The sequence below is a fragment of the Physella acuta genome, unplaced genomic scaffold (genome assembly GCF_028476545.2).
Source record: "Physella acuta isolate Inbredline_101_S28 unplaced genomic scaffold, ASM2847654v3 ptg001188l, whole genome shotgun sequence".
Taxonomy (NCBI): Eukaryota; Metazoa; Mollusca; class Gastropoda; family Physidae; genus Physella; species Physella acuta.
The window spans coordinates 192501-214330 of NW_026732705.1; the positions used below are offsets into that span (position 1 = coordinate 192501).

At 34.4% G+C, this 21830-nt stretch overlaps 1 protein-coding gene across 1 annotated transcript in view; it reads right to left on the reverse strand.

Moving 5' to 3' along the window:
- Positions 1-20037, reverse strand: part of LOC131956942 (histone-lysine N-methyltransferase PRDM9) — a 34550-nt gene extending 14513 nt beyond the window's left edge. Inside the window, exons 1-17 of the mRNA XM_059321581.1 lie at positions 19984-20037; positions 17534-17675; positions 17140-17265; positions 16585-16661; positions 16104-16194; positions 15848-15921; positions 15551-15760; positions 15041-15220; positions 12835-12937; positions 10021-10146; positions 9864-9940; positions 9570-9737; positions 7205-7307; positions 3899-4744; positions 3396-3521; positions 1996-2072; positions 1560-1769 (exon numbers count right to left, since the gene is read on the reverse strand). Of these exons, the coding sequence (XP_059177564.1) occupies positions 1560-1769; positions 1996-2072; positions 3396-3521; positions 3899-4744; positions 7205-7307; positions 9570-9737; positions 9864-9940; positions 10021-10146; positions 12835-12937; positions 15041-15220; positions 15551-15760; positions 15848-15921; positions 16104-16194; positions 16585-16661; positions 17140-17265; positions 17534-17675; positions 19984-19986 (2739 nt within the window). The 5' untranslated portion in view covers positions 19987-20037. The remainder of the gene's footprint in view (positions 1-1559; positions 1770-1995; positions 2073-3395; positions 3522-3898; positions 4745-7204; positions 7308-9569; positions 9738-9863; positions 9941-10020; positions 10147-12834; positions 12938-15040; positions 15221-15550; positions 15761-15847; positions 15922-16103; positions 16195-16584; positions 16662-17139; positions 17266-17533; positions 17676-19983) is intronic.
- Between the last annotated feature and the right edge of the window lie 1793 nt (positions 20038-21830).

Sequence of the window (21830 nt, forward strand, 5' to 3'; positions counted from 1 at the left end):
TGCATTTTACCAACTTTTTTTTAACACACTCAGATGCTACCAAGGACAAGTTTCTTTTTTTTAAATTTTACTGTATATTAGGCACACTGCCTAGCTTCGCTTAGGTATTCAAAAAAACATTTGAGAATTTGAATGATTAACTAATTGGTGATTGGCTGTTTTGTGGAGTGCTTAAGTTTAAACTGTATATTCATGTGATAGAAATGCTGGTGAAATTTTTGCATACTTATTACTCGCAAGGTAATTAGAACGACAGAGGCTTCCTTGATAGTATGACTCAAAGATGATATTACATTAACTTTAGAAGTTAATTTTTATTTTCAATTAAGATATATACCTTAATGTTTAACGAAATTCTTACTAAAACTAATGTTATACTACTTCATTTTCTGTTTTTGTTATGAATGACGTCTTTGTTTACTTTTTTCACAAACAATTGCTATGCTTATAGAAGAAAATACCTAAACTAGACAAATCTAACAGCCCTAAAGGAGTTTTTCCAACGGGCACAAAGTATTTTTTGTTACCCTCCAAGGTCGGTCTATGACCTCACAAAATATCAAGTGGGGGAGGGGGGGGGTGTTTTTGGGCAAAAGATTTTTGCAATATATAGCTCATATAAGGAGAATTTCACGCGGTTGAACGATAGTGTTTTCATATGGCCAATTCACCTATCCAGGACTATGGAAAAAAGGAGCCAAATGTACAGATCTAAAGAACCCTAAAAATTGTTTTGCGAATGGTCATCGTTTTTCACCAAATTAACAATGTTTATATAGGGAATTCGGACTGGTGACTTTTAAAGCCCTTTCGAAGCTTTCCCAAAGATAAAGTCTATTTTTTAGTGACCCATGCAGGTAATTCTGCAACCTCAGGAGTTATGACTGGGTTTGTATGTCCAGATATTTGTATTTATTTATTTTCACAAAAACAGTACTACGTTTATTTAAGGAAATATGGCCCCTGGTCAGTTAAAACAGCATTCTGGGGTATTCCCGAGGGTAGCACCATTTATTATCTGACCCCCCCCCCCCCCCCCCCCCGAGACCATGTACAACTTCAAGAGTTTTCAAAAGGTTCCTACGTGGAAAGTTTTTTCGATATATAGCTCATATAAGGAGAATTTCTCTCGCTGTAACATTTTAGCGATTGGGTTTGTACGTCCAGGCCTACTGGATTTTCCCTGTAGATAACATATTCTTTTTTGTTACCCCCGAGGGTCAGTCTACGACCTCAGGAGTTGTGATGGGGGTTCCTACATGGGAATTTTCTTTAGATTTTCGCTCATATAAGGCGCCAGACAGTTTTGCTCCCGTCTTTGTGGACTTTGTGGCCGATCGGTATCCGCCCCGTGTTCTGTCGGCCCGAGACAGGAACCTGCCCAATCCGGCATCTGACCACTTTGCTTTAAATATATATATTCCTGATTCTATCATACTTTTTTTTTTTTACCTGCCTCAAAATTAGTTATTTTTCAGAAATATTTTAAAATGTCTGTGTGACATAACTTAGTTTATTTTTCAATTGTTAAATCTTATAACACAATGACCTATCCTCACCTGCCAACAATACTTAGAATCATGTGCCAACTGTTCAATGCTCTTATTCTTCCCAACATAAGGTCCAAATCTTGTCCGAGCAGGAAAAAATGTTGTAGCAAAAACACCAAGTCCAGCATCAGGTATATCAGATGTTTTAATAACCAGCCCAGGGGGAAGAGTTTTCCTACAGTAATCTGCATCCTTGCCTCTGATGCAGTCTGGTGGAACCTGTTTCACAAATGTAAATCTTTTTAAATTTAGAACTCATTTAGCTTAATCACAGCTTTATTCCCATGATTTCACTCCCCCCCCCCTCACCACCACCACAAAGCTACTAAGTTCCAGCAAAAGTTACTAGTTCTGCAATTTGAAAATCCTTGTCTTAAACCAGTAAAAAACCTGCTATTGAGGACACTACCCCTGTATTAGGTAACTGCTGCTGTCTAGTTTTTACCTGTGAATCTATTACAATATTTAGAGGACCAAGTCCAGTAAAACGTCCTATGTATTCCATGTTGCTCTCTTCACAAACTGAAAAAAAAACACACATGTTAAATACATAAACTATAGACAAAATAGTTCTTGTAAAAATTAAACTTTGATAAGACCATTTGGTGTTTTACAAGAAGCATTGATATAAAAGTATTTGGGATCTCTCATATGTCAGCTCTGTTTCACATTTTGTATTCATTTTACAGTTAAAAAACTATGCAGTTCCAAGTGAAGAGAAAAATTGGGTTTCTTTGTTTTTATACTGATTAGCAAAATCTTTTTTTTTATTTTTAAGCTATTTTTGTTTCGTTACAAAATAAATCAATAATAATACTTAGTACTTTGTTGAGATTATTGTTTCATCTTAACAGATATTTCATTTTAAATGGTTTGTGTTAAGCTTGTATAGTTTGTATTGACAGATATAAAATTAAGTAACCTTTACTATATCATTAAAATCTGTCATTTTTTAACATATTTGGGCTGCTCGGCCATTGCGATACAGGAACATTTATAATTTTGTTGTTAATATTTTTTATTTTGTTAAAAATGTTGTACCTAGCTGTCTCTCTGAAATGCTGTACTGGCTTTGACCTTGCTTAACTTTTTCTCTCACAAGCTTGTTTGAGTCAATGCTCTTCTCTACATTCTTGTTCTATTTATATAGCCTTTTGATGTTACTTTGTCCAGCTGCACTCTAGGCATCTTTCAAACTAGTGACAAATGCTTTCTGCTGTATCCTCCCTCTATTTCACTGATTGGTTTGCCTGTACTGCTCTGGGGATTTTTCTCAATGCTTCTGGTGGCACATGTTGATCTGATGCTTGGTAGTATTTTTTCCCATGTCTCTGAGGTCATCCTATTTTAATGGTCTATCCTTAGTAAGTGCTGGTGTTTTTATGTAGTTGTTAGAGTTCCAATCAGTGTTCCCCTTGGATACTTCTATTGATCCTGTAAGGGCTTCTATTTATCTATGATTTCTCAGCTGAAAACTTACTTCATAACTTCACTCATTAGATAGCATGTGGTTAAATTATGGTGTAGTTTACCAGGGCCATTGAAGGTTTTCAACAGTAGCTACAAGTTTTAGATCTTCTGAAGCTACATCTGGCCCTCATCTCACTAAAAAATCAAGTTGACTTCTGCACTTTTGTATCATTTTATCGATTTGATTTTTTGTTTGACCATGTGATTGGGAAGTGGGGAAAGCAGGCATGTTGTGGTGTGTGTAGGGGATGTTGGAGAAAGATGTCATGTGTGAAGGTTGCTGGTGGAGGGTTTTGGTGTGGCTTAGTGACACAGAACTTTTGGTATCCTCACTCTCAGCCAATTAGTTTTCAATAAAATCAAGTGTTAAATTACCTTCTGGTACAGCTACCAATGCCGAGTTCCATTCTGGACCAGAAACATCAGAAACTGACAATATGTCCAGCACTTCTTTACTTTTCTTTTCATGAAGATCAAGTTCAGAGCTCTCTGCTATAAGACCTGCAAATATTTATAAATATTAGAGCCAAGTTAAGGAAAATTCTTTGAAAAACACACAAATCTTTCAGCAAAAAAAAAATTGTTCGTAGAAATGTGACTACAACTTATAAGTGCATTAAGTTTGTGAATCAAAGTTTAAATAGTCACATCAAGCAGAGATTAGGAGGAAAAAAAAATTTACATATAAATTATTAATCTATTTCTAACAGCTAAATTCATCCCCAAAATGACAGTGTTTTGATGACTTAATTTCATAAAGCTAATGTCATTCTTGAGTACAGTATCAAATCAGGTGTCATCTAAAGGAATTTTTTAAAGCGATGAGAAGTAAATTTCCAAAACAGATTTTTAAAAGAATTGATTAGAGAACCATTTACCTGTTTTGTTACACTTTTCTACAACAGGTACTCTCTGGTGGAGTTTTGTCATGTCTGTTTTCTCTGCAAAAAAACTATCACACTGGTCACACTTGAAAGGCTTTTCTCCGCTATGAATTTTATGCTGGTGATTCTTACATTTGTCACATTGATAAGTTTTTTCCGTATGGATGTTCTGGTGTCTCTTAAAAACTTGCTTTAGTGTAAAAACTTTATTACATTTGTCACACTGATAAGGCTTTTTTCTAATATGAATAAGTTGATGTGACTTACAACTTTCTAGATGTTTAAAACGCTTACTACAAATATAACATTCGTAAGGTTTTTCTCTAGTATGAATTCTTGTGTGACTTTTCATAACATTATACTGTGCAAAAGATTTACCACATCTGTCACATTTGTAAGGCTTTTCTCCTGTGTGATTTCTTTGGTGTTTCTTCAAATTGTAGACTTGCATAAAACTTTTACAACATTTGTCACACTTGTGAAGTTTTTCTTGATTGTGAAATGAGTGGTGGAAATTTAAACTTTGGCGATATCTAAAAGACTTATTACATTTGTCACTTTTATGGGGCTTTTCTCCTTTGTGAATCCTTAGATGATCCTTTAGATGGCGATGCTGTGTGAAATATTTTTTACACATTTTACATTGGTGGGGCCTTGTTTTCATCTGGATTAACTTTGGTTGATTCTGGTTGGATGGCTGGGAAGAATGGTCACTAGGGGTATGGAAAAAATCTTGATGTCTTTCAGCAAGGAATTTGCCTCGATGTTTGTACTTGACATGACTCTCCAAATAGGAAAGTTGGGTAAAAGCCACAGTACAATATTGGCAGGAAAAATAATCTGAAAAATGAATTTGTAAAAAACTATTACATCTCAAGTTACATAGAAACAATTACATACAAGGAGGCTGCAAACATCTTGTTACAAAAAAGTTTTAAACAGTCAAGTACAAGAAGCAGATGCTTATGTGTTTTGACCAGTGTTTTACATGTGTCCCATAATCAAATCTTTATTTTTAAAAAAGCTAAATCAGGTTAGATTATGTGCATAACACTCTCTGCTATTGAACTATACTACAATAGCCTGTGATTGAGGATGGCGATCTCAAATTTCCATGTGTTTAACAAAATATTGAAGGCAACGATTAAGCACATGAAATTTATTGGTAACAAATTATTTTTTCTATTTTTCTACCATAAAAAACTAGAACCACCCTGCGCTATCTATTTCTTTCCTACTATTTACTATATTAGCATTACTTTCCTACACAACACGCTTTGTTGAGAAATGCCATTAAGGCACACTTAATGTTAATTATGGCAACATGATACTAAGAATGACAACAACAATGCCAATGACGTAACTGATGTATATAATGTCACTGATGTGACTTTTAGTTACATATGATGAGGTGATGACTAACATTACAACATATAGCCCTTCATTAATTCTGTATATTTTCACCAGCTTCCAATGTATCAGAACATGAAAGTTTAAAGACTGAGGTTAGACTGAGTACCCCGTGAAAGTAAATCTATCCCAGTATTGCATGACAAAATACCTGTTGAATTCACTCACAAGAGCAAACAATAAACACTAATTATTTGCAGACCTGCAATCCAGTTAGAACTCTAAAACAGATTATGTCCCTTGGTAACAACAAATCCATAATAGTTTCGCTGTCTGTCTGTGTATCTATCTATGTATTTGTCAAGAACGCTTTTATTTATAGAGAAAACGAAAGCATAGTAATTAAAAAAACGGATGTGACGTCACATGGAACAGATAGTAGGAAATAGTTTAAAGCCGGCAGAATGCACACTATAATATGACGTCATTGATTCTCGAGTACACAATGAATTAAAAAAGCTAATTTCATCTAATCTTAGAAGTGGTATGCGTGCAGTTTCTTTCATGCAATATTTTGGGTAGGGGCGAAGGTAAGAACGCCTAAGCCGCCCCCCCCCCACTCAAAAGAAATGATGTCATCGATACTCTATAATAAAATTACTGCCTAATGAATGTGTCTAATCTTAAAAGTGGTTTGCTTGCAGAGTTTCTTTCATGCATCTCCTCGGGTAGGGGCAAAGCCCATTCCCCCCTTCCCTGGTAAAACGTCTAATCCCCCCCACTAAAAATGAAATATAATTTATATAGAAAATATATTTTACTTTTACCAGTGTCGAGCTCCCCCACCCCGAATAATTTTATTAACCCCTTCAAAAATTCAAGTGCCCCACCCCAGAAAAATATCTGAAAGAAACACTGTCTGCGAGAGTGAGGTTTATCATCCAAAAGTAGGAAACGATGTAACGAGTCTAAATTAAAGACGTAGGCTCTACCTTTAGTCTGTATGATCTACAAATACGACCAGTGTTTCTTTCAGACATTTTCCTTCCCAGAATGGGGAACTTGAAATTTTCTAATCTAAAAAATTTTTGCGTGCAGTTTCTTTCATGCATCTTTTCCTGTACGGGTGAAGCCCCTCCCAGGCTCTTCCTTTAGTTTGTATGATCTACAAATGCGACCAGTGTTTCTTTTAGACTTTTTCCTCCCCGGAGGGGGGTGGCGTACTTGAAATTTTCGGGGGCGGGGTGGAGTTTTCTGTGAGGCAGACACTGGAAAAAGTATATAATTATATTTCGTTGAATGGGACGGTAGACGTGCTTTGGTGTGTGTGTGTGTGGCGGGGGGTGCGGAGCCTCCTCCTCCCAAGTAAAGTTGCCTGAAAGAAACTCTAAATGCGACTTTTGTCATGATTGAGATAAGGTGCATGATTTAGAGCTATGGCTATGACTATATTTAGTTTAAATGCGCGATAACTACGTGTAGATCAAGCTTAATAAATCCAATTAAAATGCAAATCCTGGATAAAAATCCGTTTTCAATGTCAATTTTTGTTTCCGGTTAAATTTAATTAAGGTGTAGATTTTGGTTTAGAGAGAAGATACAGAACTATCAACCTAGCGCCTGTTGTATCCTTCCTCAACGGGCCATTTTTCTTGTAGACAATATTATCTAACCCATTCTCACTGTCTTCCATTATTATAAGCTAACCCTAGAATGTCCATAATAAACTGCTCTAATGCTATCCTGTTTATAGTCAACTTTACATGCCATTAAACTAGCACCTATTTTTGGATGGTTGCTTTGGAAGATGCAAGTAGTAGAAATACGCCTCAGAACATTCAAAAATAAAATACAAAAGCTTATAACTGACAAATAAACTACATCTACCATAAGCCTACACACTGGTATTTTGAAGACTAATAAAATACTGGTGTGAATAGATATATTTACCAATGTTGTTGCTGACAATGTCTGACAAACTGCTCTTGCTAGCAGCTTTATCATTCTCTACCTCAAGACCCAGGTCCCTGGTATAGGTGTCACCACTGTACACCTGGAAATGTCAGAAATCACTATCATAGAACAGGCCACAACAGACTGAAACATATGTATAAAAAAACTGAATTTGCATAAAACTATCACCTGTTGGGTAAAGGGATCGTCTGGATTGTACTAAATTATTATTCTTGAGCCAACATTTTTTAGATTTGCTATTGACATTTGAGTATTTAAATGAAAATGGTAGATGCAGTGAGGTAAAAATAAATAATGACTAAACGGCTAGTGTTAGTATTCTCACAAATTAAAGACAGTTATAGTCACAATATGATAGATAAAACAATATGACCATTGACTGGTTAACAAAATAAATAAACCGGGAGTGATCTCCCCTAAACTTTCTCGAATATTTTAATATAAAATAACAGGGGATGGAAACTCGGGCTATAGACATGATTTTTAATCCATTTTAAATACTTAAAGTTTTAAAAATAGAATAAAATCTCGTAGACAAAAGAATTGCACACCAAGTGAACGCTAAATAAAAAGTGCATAATAGTGCGCAAAGTTATTAGTACTTTAAAAATTTACATTAGTTTTTTGAGAAATCGGAAGTAGCGTAAATTACTACTTCCGTTCAACGGAAATGACTCAAAATTTAACAGAAGGTAGAGAATTAGATCTTTTACTTACATGTGAAATTTCGTTTATCTATCTGAAATAGTACTCAAGTTATAGGCTTTTGAAAATTTCAAAGTAGGAAAAGTACCACTTCCGGTTATCGGAAATCGCTCAAAAGTTGATACGGATCTACGGTTTTGATAAAATACTTATATATGAAATTTCATCAACCTAGCTGTAACGGTACTCAAGTTATCGTGTTTACACACACACAGACAGACAGACACACAGAAAAGATTGCAAAATTATGTTTTCCGTATCAGTAAAACGTCGAGATTTGTAAAAATCTCGATTTTTTTTTTGCACGATTACAATACTTTCTCTATACTTCGTATATACGAGAAAGTAAAAAGGCACTTAGCCTGATTAACAGGGATTCAATTGTCACTAAGTTAGTTTATTCATTTGGACCAGATGAACCATACCATTGATAGAGCAGATGAATTAGAGTTTTTCTATTTCTTTGAACTTGACATATTAACGGATGGCCAGTTCTATGCTCAGTTGGCTCAGGAATGTCCTACAAAATGAAGCCCAGGATCCAAACCCAAGACTTTTCAGACAATCACCTTTTTAGGTGATACTTTTGATTACTATCATGAAAGAAGAGATAATTAATTTGTATGCTCTTGTACTAAATGGTTTTGAGGGACCTTTTGTCATTTTGTGCTTATTTCTCAAACGTTTTGGTTGTAAAATGCTTTCTAGCAACAACTATTTGGAATCATCGGGAACCAGCTTTTCAAGCCTGTTGTTGTATTAAATAAGGGTCATTTGTTGCTAGCATACTATGTATGAGAAGTTCGTGGAAAAATTTATATTTCAAATAGTATTTTTTTTTTAAAAGTAAAATGTAACCAATTTCTATAATTTGATAGATTGGAATATTATGTTTTTAAACTTACTTCTACTAAACTAATTCAGTAACATGTATATGTGTAAATATTGCAATGCAATTATGTATATAGAATTATAATGCTGTTTTTATTTCTAATTATAATTTTTGAACTGGATCAAGCTAAAGCTGATGCAGAGAATTAAAATAATTGTGTGTGAAAGTATAAACTATAACTATTAAGTCTTAACCCAACTAAAAAGTTATTAGTGAATGTACTGAATTTTCAGGTTCATGCTCCTTTTTGGTTTTTCACCTTAGTACAAAGAGACAGTGATTTTATAAATATTAATAATTGAATTAATTCCACATTAAAATGTATGTTTAAGCACAAGTACTATTTATGAATTTTTTATGAGGTGTTTTTATTTTGTTTTTAAAACAAATAAGTATATTGATGTTAACTTAAAAATTAGGACCAATCCAAAGAAGTCAATTTTTGTTGTACAGCTCCTTGCAGTAGATGCCATTAACATATGCAGCCTTATAAAACAATATACACAAAATAAATACAAGCTATAACTTAATGGGAATCATGCCATTCCTATCTAAATTTATTACAATGTACTAATGATTAAGACTACAACAGAATAAATCACACTAACCAGTCAATATGATAAGTCCCAAAAAGGGTATAAGTTATACAGGCTGGTAATCCCTGTCTTAGAACACTCAATGAATAAAATTAGTAAAGCCTTTACTGGGAAACTAATAAATATTAAAGGCAACTATTGTTTTTACCTGTGAATCTGATTTACTTATATGTTCTTGTTCAGTGCAATCTTCTATGTGTTCATTATTTCCATGATTACAAACATCATCTTCATCATCATCTTCAATAACTATTACTTTTTCCTCCAAAGCAATTTTTACTGGAAAGATGGGCAGATTTTCTTTATCTTGTACTTCCTAAACATTTGATAAAACAATGCATATATTTATAGGTATGTGTTTAGCCAATAGAACATACATAATTACGTAGAAACAGATACTAATGTGATAATACACTATGACATACAGAAATATTTCTCTGACCTTTAGTTTAGGTTTCTCTTCACTTTTATCTGGCTGACACAGATCACTTGATGTCTTTGTTCTCTTTTCCGCTCCACCTATTTAAACAGAATTTCTTTTAACCAAAGAAACATTTAGTTACACATCTTGTAATCAATTACTAGAAAATAAGAGTTACCCAATGGTAGAGCATTTAATTCTGGGATAGATTCTAAATCTCTGTCATTAGATTCTATGAATGTATCTAGCACCACTTTCCTGCTGTTTTCTTCAAGCTTTAATTCAGAATTCTCTTCTACAAGACCTGCAAATCACAAATTACTGTTGAATCTAACTAATATAAAATGGTTAAAAAACATGACTCTGCTACTTGCAAATATTTCAGTATTGATAAATTGCTCCTTCACAATGTGACAACCACATATGTGCATGAACTTCATCTAGGCATATCTTTGTATTTGAAATGTGGTTATTCTTTTTCAATGATTACTTTCCAGCATAATCCTACAGCTATTAATGTTGATAAAGATATCAATTAGAACCTCAAATAATATCAAGAATATGTAGTAGGCAATTTTACGAACTTTTTAAAATGTATCAGTGATGGTATGACTTTGAAAACTAGGTTGGCCTAGATTATATTTTAACAGTACTTAAATAATTTGTTAGATCTTGAAGATAAAGTATCATTTTTAGTATGGTCAACAAAAGTACCATCTATGTGACTACACATGTGCTAGCAATTTTACAATCTCTAAACCTATATAACCTGAACTTATTTGAACTTGAACAAACCTTACATTCAATGAAACAAAGATTTTTCTCAAATGTATCATTTTGTGTATTCTCTGTGTAACATGGGTAAAGTGAAACCAGGCAGAGATTTAGATCAAACGATTAACTTGGGCATGAGATTATCTACTATCTACCCCATACAATACAGACTGTATACACTGAGATAGAGTGAGTACTGTCAATTATATTATTCAAATTACATTTACAGGACGGGGGGGGGGGGGGGGGGAATACACAACATGAAATCTTTTTAAAGAAGGAATAGTAACAAATGAGAAATATTGGAAAATACTAGACTAGATATTATTTTCCTAGACACAATGCATTATCAAAAACATCAATATGTGGACTAGAGTTGATCAGATATATACAAAGATGATAGTTTGTCAATTGTGAACAGTGTGCGCACATAGTCAGAAAATCAACACCAAATGCTCCTAAATTGAGAAAACACAAGCCATCCTTGGTTTTAACTTGCCAGCAACTGACAGCATGTCTGAAACATCTCAGAATATTAGGAAGACTGAAGCATATAAGAACTAAACTATTATGGTTATTCCTGTAAGTTCTTCTAAGACCAGAGTTGGTAAGTAGTGTACAAAGGCTAGTACTTTTTCAGGCCAAGAAAGCTTACAGCCATTTTGAGAACAAAAACAAATTACTAGAATAAGAAATACAAACAAGATATCAAATTTCAACTGTTTTATTTCACAAAGCTAAGACCCATGTTAAGTGATGTGACAAATGATGCTTAACACTTAGAGAAGAACAAGAAAATATATGACATGATTCTCAATCAAGGAGAATAGAGTAAATTAACACCAGTTCTATCACTTGTGAGACTTCTCTTGTATCTATTCTGTGTAGTCTTTAGTTGTCAAACATTTAATACACTTGCGACACTTGTTAGGCTTTTTTCTGCATGAAATTGCTGTGTCCTTAAATCAAGTTTCTGTGTAAAGCATTAATAACTATAGTCATTCTTTGATGATGTCTATTTGCAACCATTTCCACTATGTTTATATTTCAAATGTCTATCTAAAAAGGAAAGTTGGGTTAAAATCACTCTATATTACTGGCAAGGGTAACAATCTGTAAAATTGTTTTGAATTATACCTCTGATAGGTCCCTTTATTTAAATTCATCTTCTAAAGAAAAAAGGCAAAAACAATCAGATGAAGAAGATATAGACTACTTGGCCCAGCAGTAGAACGCAAGCTTGCTAAAACAAAAGTCCCATAACCAAAACGGATCCTGTATCCCTACCAGGTTATCAATACAACCAAGCCTAGCTACTGTTGAGTACCATGGAAATGAGAAACGGTAAATTATTAATTGTGTTGCAGTTGCAGTCTGTCTGGCATAAGAGCAATGTTATACCAGTTAAGATCACATACAAGAGAGAATTATTTTTACTTTCTCGTATATACAAAGTATAGAGAAAGTCTTGTAATCGTGCAAAAAAAAAAAAAAATCGAGATTTTTACAAATCTCGACGTTTTACATCTCACTGATACGGAAAAACATAATTTTGCAATCTTGTCCGTATGTCTGTGTGTCTGTCTGTGTGTGTGTGTGTGTGTAAACACGATTACTTGAGTACCATTACAGCTAGGTTGCTGAAATTTCATATATAATTATTTTATCAAAATCGTAGATCTGTATTAACTTTTGAGCGATTTCCGATAGCCGGACGTGGTACTTTTTCTACTTTGAATTTTTCAAAAGCCTATAACTTGAGCACTATTTCAGATAGATAAATGAAATTTCAAATTTAAGTAAAAGATCTAATTCTCTACCTTCTTTCAAATTTTGAGTAATTTCCGTTGACCGGAAGTACTAATTTACGCTATTTCCGATTTCTCAAAAAACGCATGTAAATTTATAAAGTACTAATAATATTGCGCACTATTATGCACATATTTTTTTTGTGTTCGCTTGGTGCGCAGTTCTTTTTTCTATGAGATTCTATTCTATTTTTAAAAGTTTAAGTAATTAAAAATCATGTCTATATTCCAAGTTATATAAGAATATTCGAGAAAGTTTAGGGGAGATCACTCCCAATTTATTAGATATTGTGAACCAAACCATCCAGTCTACCTCAAATACAATTTGTATGTATTGAGTCACATAATTTATTTTCACCACATGACAGATAAAATATAATCAGTTGAAACAAATGAATGCTAATATTTACCATTATTATTGTTCCCAATATTTGGCAAACTGTTCACGCTAGCTGCATTAGCCCTCTCTACCTGAATGCCCAGGTCTCTGGCATAACTGTCATCATAGTTCACCTGGAAATATATCAGAAATCTGTTCAATCCCTTGGGACAACAGAACTAACATATCATCAGTTTACAAAATTTAGTCCCTTGCCTAGATTATCCTTCTCATGGTAAAATGAAGTCAGAGGGTCCACCCTGCCCCAGTAGGTGCTTCATGTAAATGTAGCTGGGAAAAGTGCTGACCACACACATTCCCTTCATATACTGAGGTTATATAAATTCTACATACAAATAGTCTGCCCAATGGTTCATTATATCAGAACATATACATAAATGTTTAGTTTCCCACCAACCATGTCTTTGGATAAAATGAACAAAAAACTATTAACTGTATGCATATTCATTTTCTCAGATTTTCTGATGTTGTACTAGCTGTCGGTACCTGTTACAGGCCTATATATTTTAATGTTATACATGTTTGAGAAAAATATTTTATAAAATAGTTATTGGTCAAAACGCAATGTGCTTTACTACATGTTGAACAATATTAGTGACAAAAAAAGAAAAAACTAAATAGCTAAAAGTCCGACACATTTAAAATAACATGGCTACCCATACTTATTAAAAAAATTAAAACCAAATTATAAACATTATTAGTCAACAGAACACCATATTAAATGCACCCTGATTAAGACACTCAAATGATTCCGTTCAAAATCCGGCTATTCAATGGTCATTATGTTGTTTTTTAAACTAATTTGTATTAGTTTGACCAAGAAAATTGTATACATTTCATAGCCTACGTCTTGATACGTAGATTTATAGAATCTAGATCTAAACCAAATTTAAATGAAATAGTTCATATCTTTATATTCTAAAATCTGAAGATGATGCCATTAGTGTTGTGTTCTTTCCGTACTCTTTACATGTGGCATCATTGTTTATTGCAGGGGTCTCCAAACTTTTCAGTCCGAGGGCCGCATCAACTATCAAATTTCAGTTCGGGGGCCAGTTTCTTCCAGGCATGTCTTTGATTTTTTTCTGCGCAAAGTTCTTCAGCCATCACCAACAAACGATTTTTCCTTGGACAAAAAGATCTCCGCGGGCCAGATGAGAGGACTTCACGGGCCGCATCCGGCCCGCGGGCCGTAGTTTGGAGACCCCTGGTTTATTGCATTCTTGTCACAACTATAAACACTTATCCGGTTGCATAATTAAAAATGTTTTTCTACATTCGAATAAGCCTTTATTTTTATTTTTCTTCATTAAATAAAATTAAGTTTATACATTTAAAACATCTAACATATTATTTTCAACAAAAGTCTGTATCAAGTTCTCCATATATTGCTGAAGATACTGATATCATAGCCAGTGAAAATATTTTGCGGACAGATAGAGAGAGAGACATAGAGAGAGAAGTGAGCACATGGGCTTTTATAGATTAGGATTTTAGATACTTGCGTTTGATTTAAGTTATTCTTCAAAATCAGTGCATTTTGGTATAAATTAAACTTAATAGGTCAAATAGTGCGCACATTTTTAATTCTAAATGTTCATATGGAGAAAATAACCAAAATGTTCCATATTTCTCCTTTTCCAAAATTGTTTCAAAGTGTCAGTTTTTGTATGAGTATCTAAGACAGATGTACCCACCAGTATTCAGTGATGTCAACTTATCTATCTAAGACAGATGTACCCACCAGTATTCAGTGATGTCAACTTATCTATCTAAGACAGATGTACCCACCAGTATTCAGTGATGTCAACTTATCTATCTAAGACAGATGTACCCACCATTATTCAGTGATGTCAACTTATCTATCTAAGACAGATGTACCCACCAGTATTCAGTGATGTCAACTTATCTATCTAAGACAGATGTACCCACCAGTATTCAGTGATGTCAACTTATCTATCTAAGACAGATGTACCCACCAGTATTTCAGTGATGTCAACTTTTCTATCTAAGACAGATGTACCCACCAGTATTCAGTGATGTCAACTTATCTATCTAAGACAGATGTACCCACCAGTATTCAGTGATGTCAACTTATCTATCTAAGACAGATGTACCCACCAGTATTCAGTGATGTCAACTTATCTATCTAAGACAGATGTACCCACCAGTATTTCAGTGATGTCAACTTATCTATCTAAGACAGATGTACACACCAGTATTTCTGTGCCAGCTGGGATGTCCCTGTGAGCCCTGTAGAAGATTTCACCCTGATGTTGGTATGCTGTGACATACTGCTCATCTTCACATCGTGCAAAGTTTATAAACCTCATCCAGTTGGAATCAGAGCTATCACTACCATCAATATAATGGGATGGACTTCCATCCTTGAAGATCTGTAGATTGTAGAATGAGAGGTCATGAGCATCAAAAAATTGGGTTAGACTATGATCAATGAAGAGAGTAATTTGGGGGATGTGAAATATGCTCCTGTTTAGTCAGGTTTGAGTGGTTTCTTAGCTTATTTATCTTTAATTAACTGATGACATTTTTTTTTAAATTTAATATTAATTTTTGTAAAAGAGTAAAAATACCAAATATTTCCATATATGGTCTTTTGACAACTGGCTATATGCACACTGAATATGCCTAGTGGTCTTATTATTCAATTAAAAAAATCAGTTCATCTGCAATTAATTATATCTACAATGTACAACTTAGCTCACCTGCCAACAATACTTAGAGTCATGTGCCATCTGTTCAATGCTCTTATTCTTTCCAACATAAGGCCCAAAAATAGTCTGAGCAGGAAAAAATCTTTTGGCAAAAATCCCAAGCCAAGCATCAGGTATATCAGATGTTTTAATGACCAACCCAGGGGGAAGAGTTTTCCTACAGTAATCTTTGTCCTTGCCCCTGATGCAGTCTGGTGGAACCTGTTTTTCATTAAAGAAAATATTTTAATCTTCGCCATTTTTATGACAGCATTGCAATGAACATCAAGACAGCGGTCTTATACTTACCTGTGAATCTGACACATTTAGAGAACCAGGTTCTATACACTCTTTGATTTGTTTAATGTTGCTCTCTTGACTAACTGAAACAAAATATATTGTATAAAGAATAAAACATATTGTGGGACTGGAATCTGCGATCATTTTATGGTAGTTTTTATTTTTATGTAATGTGTGACGTGTGATGGAGGAGGGGTGGGAAAGATATATCTGGCGTTTTAGACGACCCCTAAATTAATTTTACAATTTTAATGCAAGTACTCACAGAGACTTTCATCACTGTCACTGTGATCCTCCTCCAAGGCATAATTTGGTTGAAAACAAGGCAGGCTTGTTCTATCTTGTATGTCAACTTCCTGAAATTTAATTTTCATTGGTTAAAACTACAGGCCTACATTGCTCAGTGCTGCCAACAATTGTGAATAATGTTAGGTTGACAGTTGTGCAATTTGTTTTGGATTTTTAAAAATGTAAATTTAAAAAAATGAATCATTCTGGGGTGCTATCTCATTGTCTGCCAAAGCCATGGTAGACATTGCTATTGTTGTGTGTATCAATATCACAAACATGTAGCTATCCACACCATCCAAAACATTTTAAAAGGATTTATGTATGTATATTGATACTTGGCTAAATATATTGATACATGGCTAAAATTGAAACAGAACATACACACAACACCAATTTTTTTAAAACTGATAAGCATAGAATTCAGTATAACATAAAATCAGAAATATTTCTCTGACCTTAAGAGTAAATTTCTCTTTATTTTTGTCAGGCTGACACAGAACACTTGATACCATTGTTTTCATTCTCTCTCCACCTATTTATACAGAACTTTTTTCATTATGTTATCAAACAGTTTAACTCTAAAAGAGGAATTTAAAGATTTTATTATTATAGTAACTTGATGGAATGATGATAGAACTCACAAAGCTAACCTAAAATTCCCGGGTTTGGATCCCTGACTAGAGTCCCAGAGTCCACCCAGATAAGTACCTAACTCACATTAGGGAAACAAAAGCACCTAGGCATGGTGCTAACCACACTATACCATGTATGCCACAGTCATTAAAACAGATTAACTAACTTAATTTGCCCTATATGTCTTGGGCAAGAATGGGGTAAGATGATATATCTTTTATGTATCGCTTTTAAAGTAATTTGAATTATTTGTTGTTATAAACATTTCTGGTAAGTAAACAATATTTTTTAAAAGTATATAGCACAAACCTGCCAGATGGTATTAAAAAAGATAAACGTGTGAGAAATTTCAATTAAATCTGTAAAAAAAGTGTTACCCTGTGGTATAGCCTCCAATGCTGGGGTCCATTCTAAATCCGAGTTACCACAAACTGACAATGAGTCTAGCTCCACTTTACTGTCCACTTCCAAAAGCTTATATTCAGAAGTCTCTGGTATAAGACCTGCAAAGATAAACTATAAATAGACCTACTCCAGGACCAAGGAAAATTCATAGCATTTTATTAATTTTAAGATATTTATTATCTTTCATACCAGCTATACAAATATGAGAACATATTTAATTTAACAGAACAAAAATAGGCTCTGGTCCACTTTCTAAATAATGGTTCAATTCACATGTAGAACTGAACTACAATCTATTTAAAAAAAAATATTTGAAAAATGTTTTTTAAAACAAAAAAGTCTTCTAAGAACATTTTTTAAACCCACCAACACTTTTAAGCAGTTCATAGTTTTGTGGTATTTTGCTCAGGTGGTGCTTTACATGCTCAGGCAAAGCAGCAAACTCTTCAGGTGTGAATAATCTTTCACAAAGGATGGCAAGTTTTCGGGTTTTGTTTTCCATAGCTGCCTGTCATATGAGAATATCATAACGGTTCTAAATCTAATAAGCATTTTTATTAATCTAACACACAATTCATTCTTCCCCCCTCCCCCAAAAGATTATTGGATGTAGCTGTTGCTAATTTTTTAATCCTGGGTAACTAAACACTCAACAGTATTTGAAAACAAAAATTAAAACAATGGACCCAAACGAGCAGTCTCAAATTGTTCATTAAATATTTTAAAATCATGTGTTATATTAATACAATTTTATATTAATAAAACAAAATGTTGTTATAAAAGTGTATTGTAAGGTTCTTGTTGGACTTTACTAAAGATTGGATGAGGATCTAGACTATTGGATTTTTTAAAGTATTTTTGGTAACCAAAATTTTTTAAAAGGCAAAAACTATTGGGTGTTTTCATTTTATCACTGAAATTTAAAATAAACATGGCATAATTTGGTCATGTGGTTTAAATAAATATAATTTTATTGTAAAATTGTAGATTTAGATCTAGATCATAATCAATTCTTTTAAATTTTAAAATATTAAATTTCTGGATTTTTAAAGCTATTAGACAAGGGTCTTAAACTTTTCACCCAAGGCCTGCATTAACTATCAAACATTAGTTTGGGGGCCAGAGTTTCTTCCAGGCATTTCTTCGGATAGGCAGAGAACCCCCCCCCCTCCCCAAGGAGTTTAATTTATTCAGAAATATATACAAATTTCAAGTGTCTGAAGGCTTTTAGGTGGGTGTATAGATCAGAAACTAGATTTCCCTCTCTTTTAGGTTCAGAAAAGTCAAATGACTAGTTATGTCTGCAGCAGAGGCCAATTTCTATACCCTCTCTTGATCAGACTCTCAGACATTAATCATTAATGGCTGTGGCCAGAGTTTCTTCCAGGCATCACTTCGGGGGGGCAAAGCCCCCCCGAAAATTTTTTACCGCCCCCCCCCCCCGAACGAAATAAAATTTATATAATTTATATAGAAAATATATACTTTTAACAGTGTCCGCCCCCCCGAAGATTTCAAGTGCCCCCCCGGAGAAAAAAGTCTGGAAGAAACACTGGCTGTGGCTGGCTTTTACTTTCCAGGAAGTAACCTATTTCCTTTCTGAACTTAAATACTCAGCTTTAAACTTTCTCACAACTAGATTTCCCTCTCTTTTAGGTTCAGAAAAGTCAAATGACTAGTTATGTCTGCAGCAGAGGCCAATTTCTATACCCTCTCTTGATCAGACTCTCAGACATTAATCATTAATGGCTGTGGCTTGCTTTTACTTTACTTTCCAGGAAGTAACCTATTTCCTTTCTGAACTTAAATACTCTGCTTTAAACTTTCTCACAACTAGATTTCTAGATCTATGCTGTAGTTTGGAGAATGGAGACCCCTGCTTTAGGAATTTAGCCACCATGGACAAAAACACGCCCTTTGTCCATATCCATGTCAACAATGATGTTTTTAATAATATGATGAATGTGATTCTATGATAGAATATTATTATTAGAAACAGTCTCATCAAACTCGTTTGTGTCCATTATTTATAATTATATTTAATGAAATAAAGAGTCTGGCTATACTACTAGACGGTAATCTATCGTTTTAGGTACGTAAAATCGCCCGCGACTAGTAATGTGAAAAACAGGTGACTCCTTACATTTTAATAATTATTTCACATTTTGAGGAGGATTTATGTTTTGAAAAATACAAAAATGTTTCCTTGTTTCATATATCTACCTGTTTTTAAACAATTGAATTAAAACTTTTCAGTAATAAATGAACACCAGCGATGTTTCCAACAGATGCAACCATGCTCATTTACTATAGCAGCCATCTTGTTAAAGTTTTATTTTTATAGACTTAAAGCGCGAGATTCAGGCGGAAGTCACTCTATTTTACAAATGGCTGCTGTTTATATAGCAAATCTTGCTTGCGGACACTGCTGTTTAAAGTTAATTTCTGGCCTATATTGATGTATTTAGCCATTGATTTAGGTTTATTATTCATTTATCTATAATATTTGACACAAACATATCACACTATACTTCTATTACAGCCTTGACAATGAGGTAATGTTTTCGTACATTAATAGCCGCGGGCGATTTTACGTACCCAAAACGATAGATTACCCTTTACTTTTACTTTAACACGAGTAATAACTTTTATAGATTATAGTAATACTAGTATTCAACTAGATTCTAGATCTACTAGACTTAGATCAAGTTAGACTTAGATCAAGTCTGATCTAGATTTCTAGATCAGACTAACTAGACTACAATAATATAGATCTAGATCTAGATCTAGGCCTAGATTTCTAGATCTAGATATACCATAGATAATTTTAAAACCGGAAGCGCCAATCGTGAGTCTAAACCGGAACAAGATAGGATAGGTGGGTAGATTCAGATTCTAGACCGGAACTTTATCTAGATATAGAATCTATCAGTGCGGCGTCAAAACGGCCAATGACAAAACGGCCCCAACGTAACAGTCAGTTGACCAGTGCTTATTCCAAGCTTTTTTTCTCCGGGGTGGGGGTGGGGGTGGACATTTTCCGGGAGAGGGGGGGGGGGGGGGGGGGGGTCGGACACTGATGAAAGTATGTTTTCTTCTATATAAACTCCCTTTCGTTCGGGGGATGGGAGTAGACTTTCTGCTGATGCCTAGAAGAAACTCTAAATGCTGATATAGCAGAGGCGTAGCGACCCCTCCCAGCGCCCGGGGAAAACTTTCAAATAGGCGCCCCCCCCTCTACATATTTTTTATGTTTACAATTCAAAACTGCAGCTAAAATGAGCTTTTATTTTTTTCTCCAACCCATTTTGGCGCCCCTAGGGTCGGCACCCGGGGACATATGTACCCACCACCCCCTTCGCTACGCATCTGTGATATAGTTTTATTATCAAACAAAAGATATTTTAAAAGTAGGATACAAAATTAACGTTTGGGGTCAATAATCAAGACCTACAAGTTGGTGTAGGTTGTTTTAAGGTATTTATAAGCACATTTTAAATTTACTTTAAAAATTAATCTAAACTATTGCGACCAGTGTAGCAAACACAAATATTTTCATATTTCCCCGATGTGGTTTAGGGTCAATGCCGGACAACAAGAGAATATGTGGAGAGCCTACAGACCCTGCAGACAAGATGATTTCTTTTGGTGCCATGAACGATATATTTGCGGCCGTGTTTTAGTAGTCATAGCCTTATTCTTGTCAATCATTACCTAATCCCTCAGTTATACATTGTCACAATATGCCACCCGCGGTATACATCGTCACAATATGCCACCCCAGTTATGCATCGTCACAATACAAGCTACCCAATGTATACTCCCTCCCCATGAACTAACACAACAGCTTTACACATCCATTCTAATTGGTATTTTTTTTAAATGAAATTGTCTTTCTATCAAGCTGTCATTGATCAGGATCAACTTTTAAAAAAATATGATAATTTTATTTTTTCAATTCAGTTCCACATTTATAAAATGCTAGACAAGGGACATCACACTTCCTGAACCATCTACCGCAACTCATAACCGTTCGATCCCCCACGCCCTCCCCTTTTCCCTAATCTCGCTAGGAGCGCACGCCTACTGTCATAAAATTAACAGGGGCAATAAAAATGTTTATTTTCTTTGTTAAGCGCGACAACTCAATTAATTCTGTCGACAGTTACTTCCTCTTAAAGATAGGATAATATTATCTGGATATGTGACTATGGGATGGGGGTATTTCATGCCACACCCGCCCTCTCCACAAACAATAGAAGGCAATATTAAAATCAAATATGAAAAATATAATTTAATCGTCGTCCACCCACACTATGGTATATAGATGGGGCGAGTAGTGTAAGTGTGTGTGTGTGTGGGGGGGGGGTGTGACTGAGGTAAAAAAAATGTGTGATGTAAACCTCCTCGTTAGAGACATGTTATTTATCTAATAAAATACATCAAGCTTCAAAGACTTGTTCCCTCTTTCTTTGTGAGTTGTATAAGAAGCTTTCTTGTATGAACGTATGAGGAAAAAAAGACCACCTTCATTTCAAAGCATATCAAAGAAAACAATACAAATTGAAACACGTTGGATTTATGTGCAGTAGTATTACATTTTTTTAAAACAAGTTACGAGAAAGATTTCAGAATTATACCCTAGGTACTTCACAATGTCGAT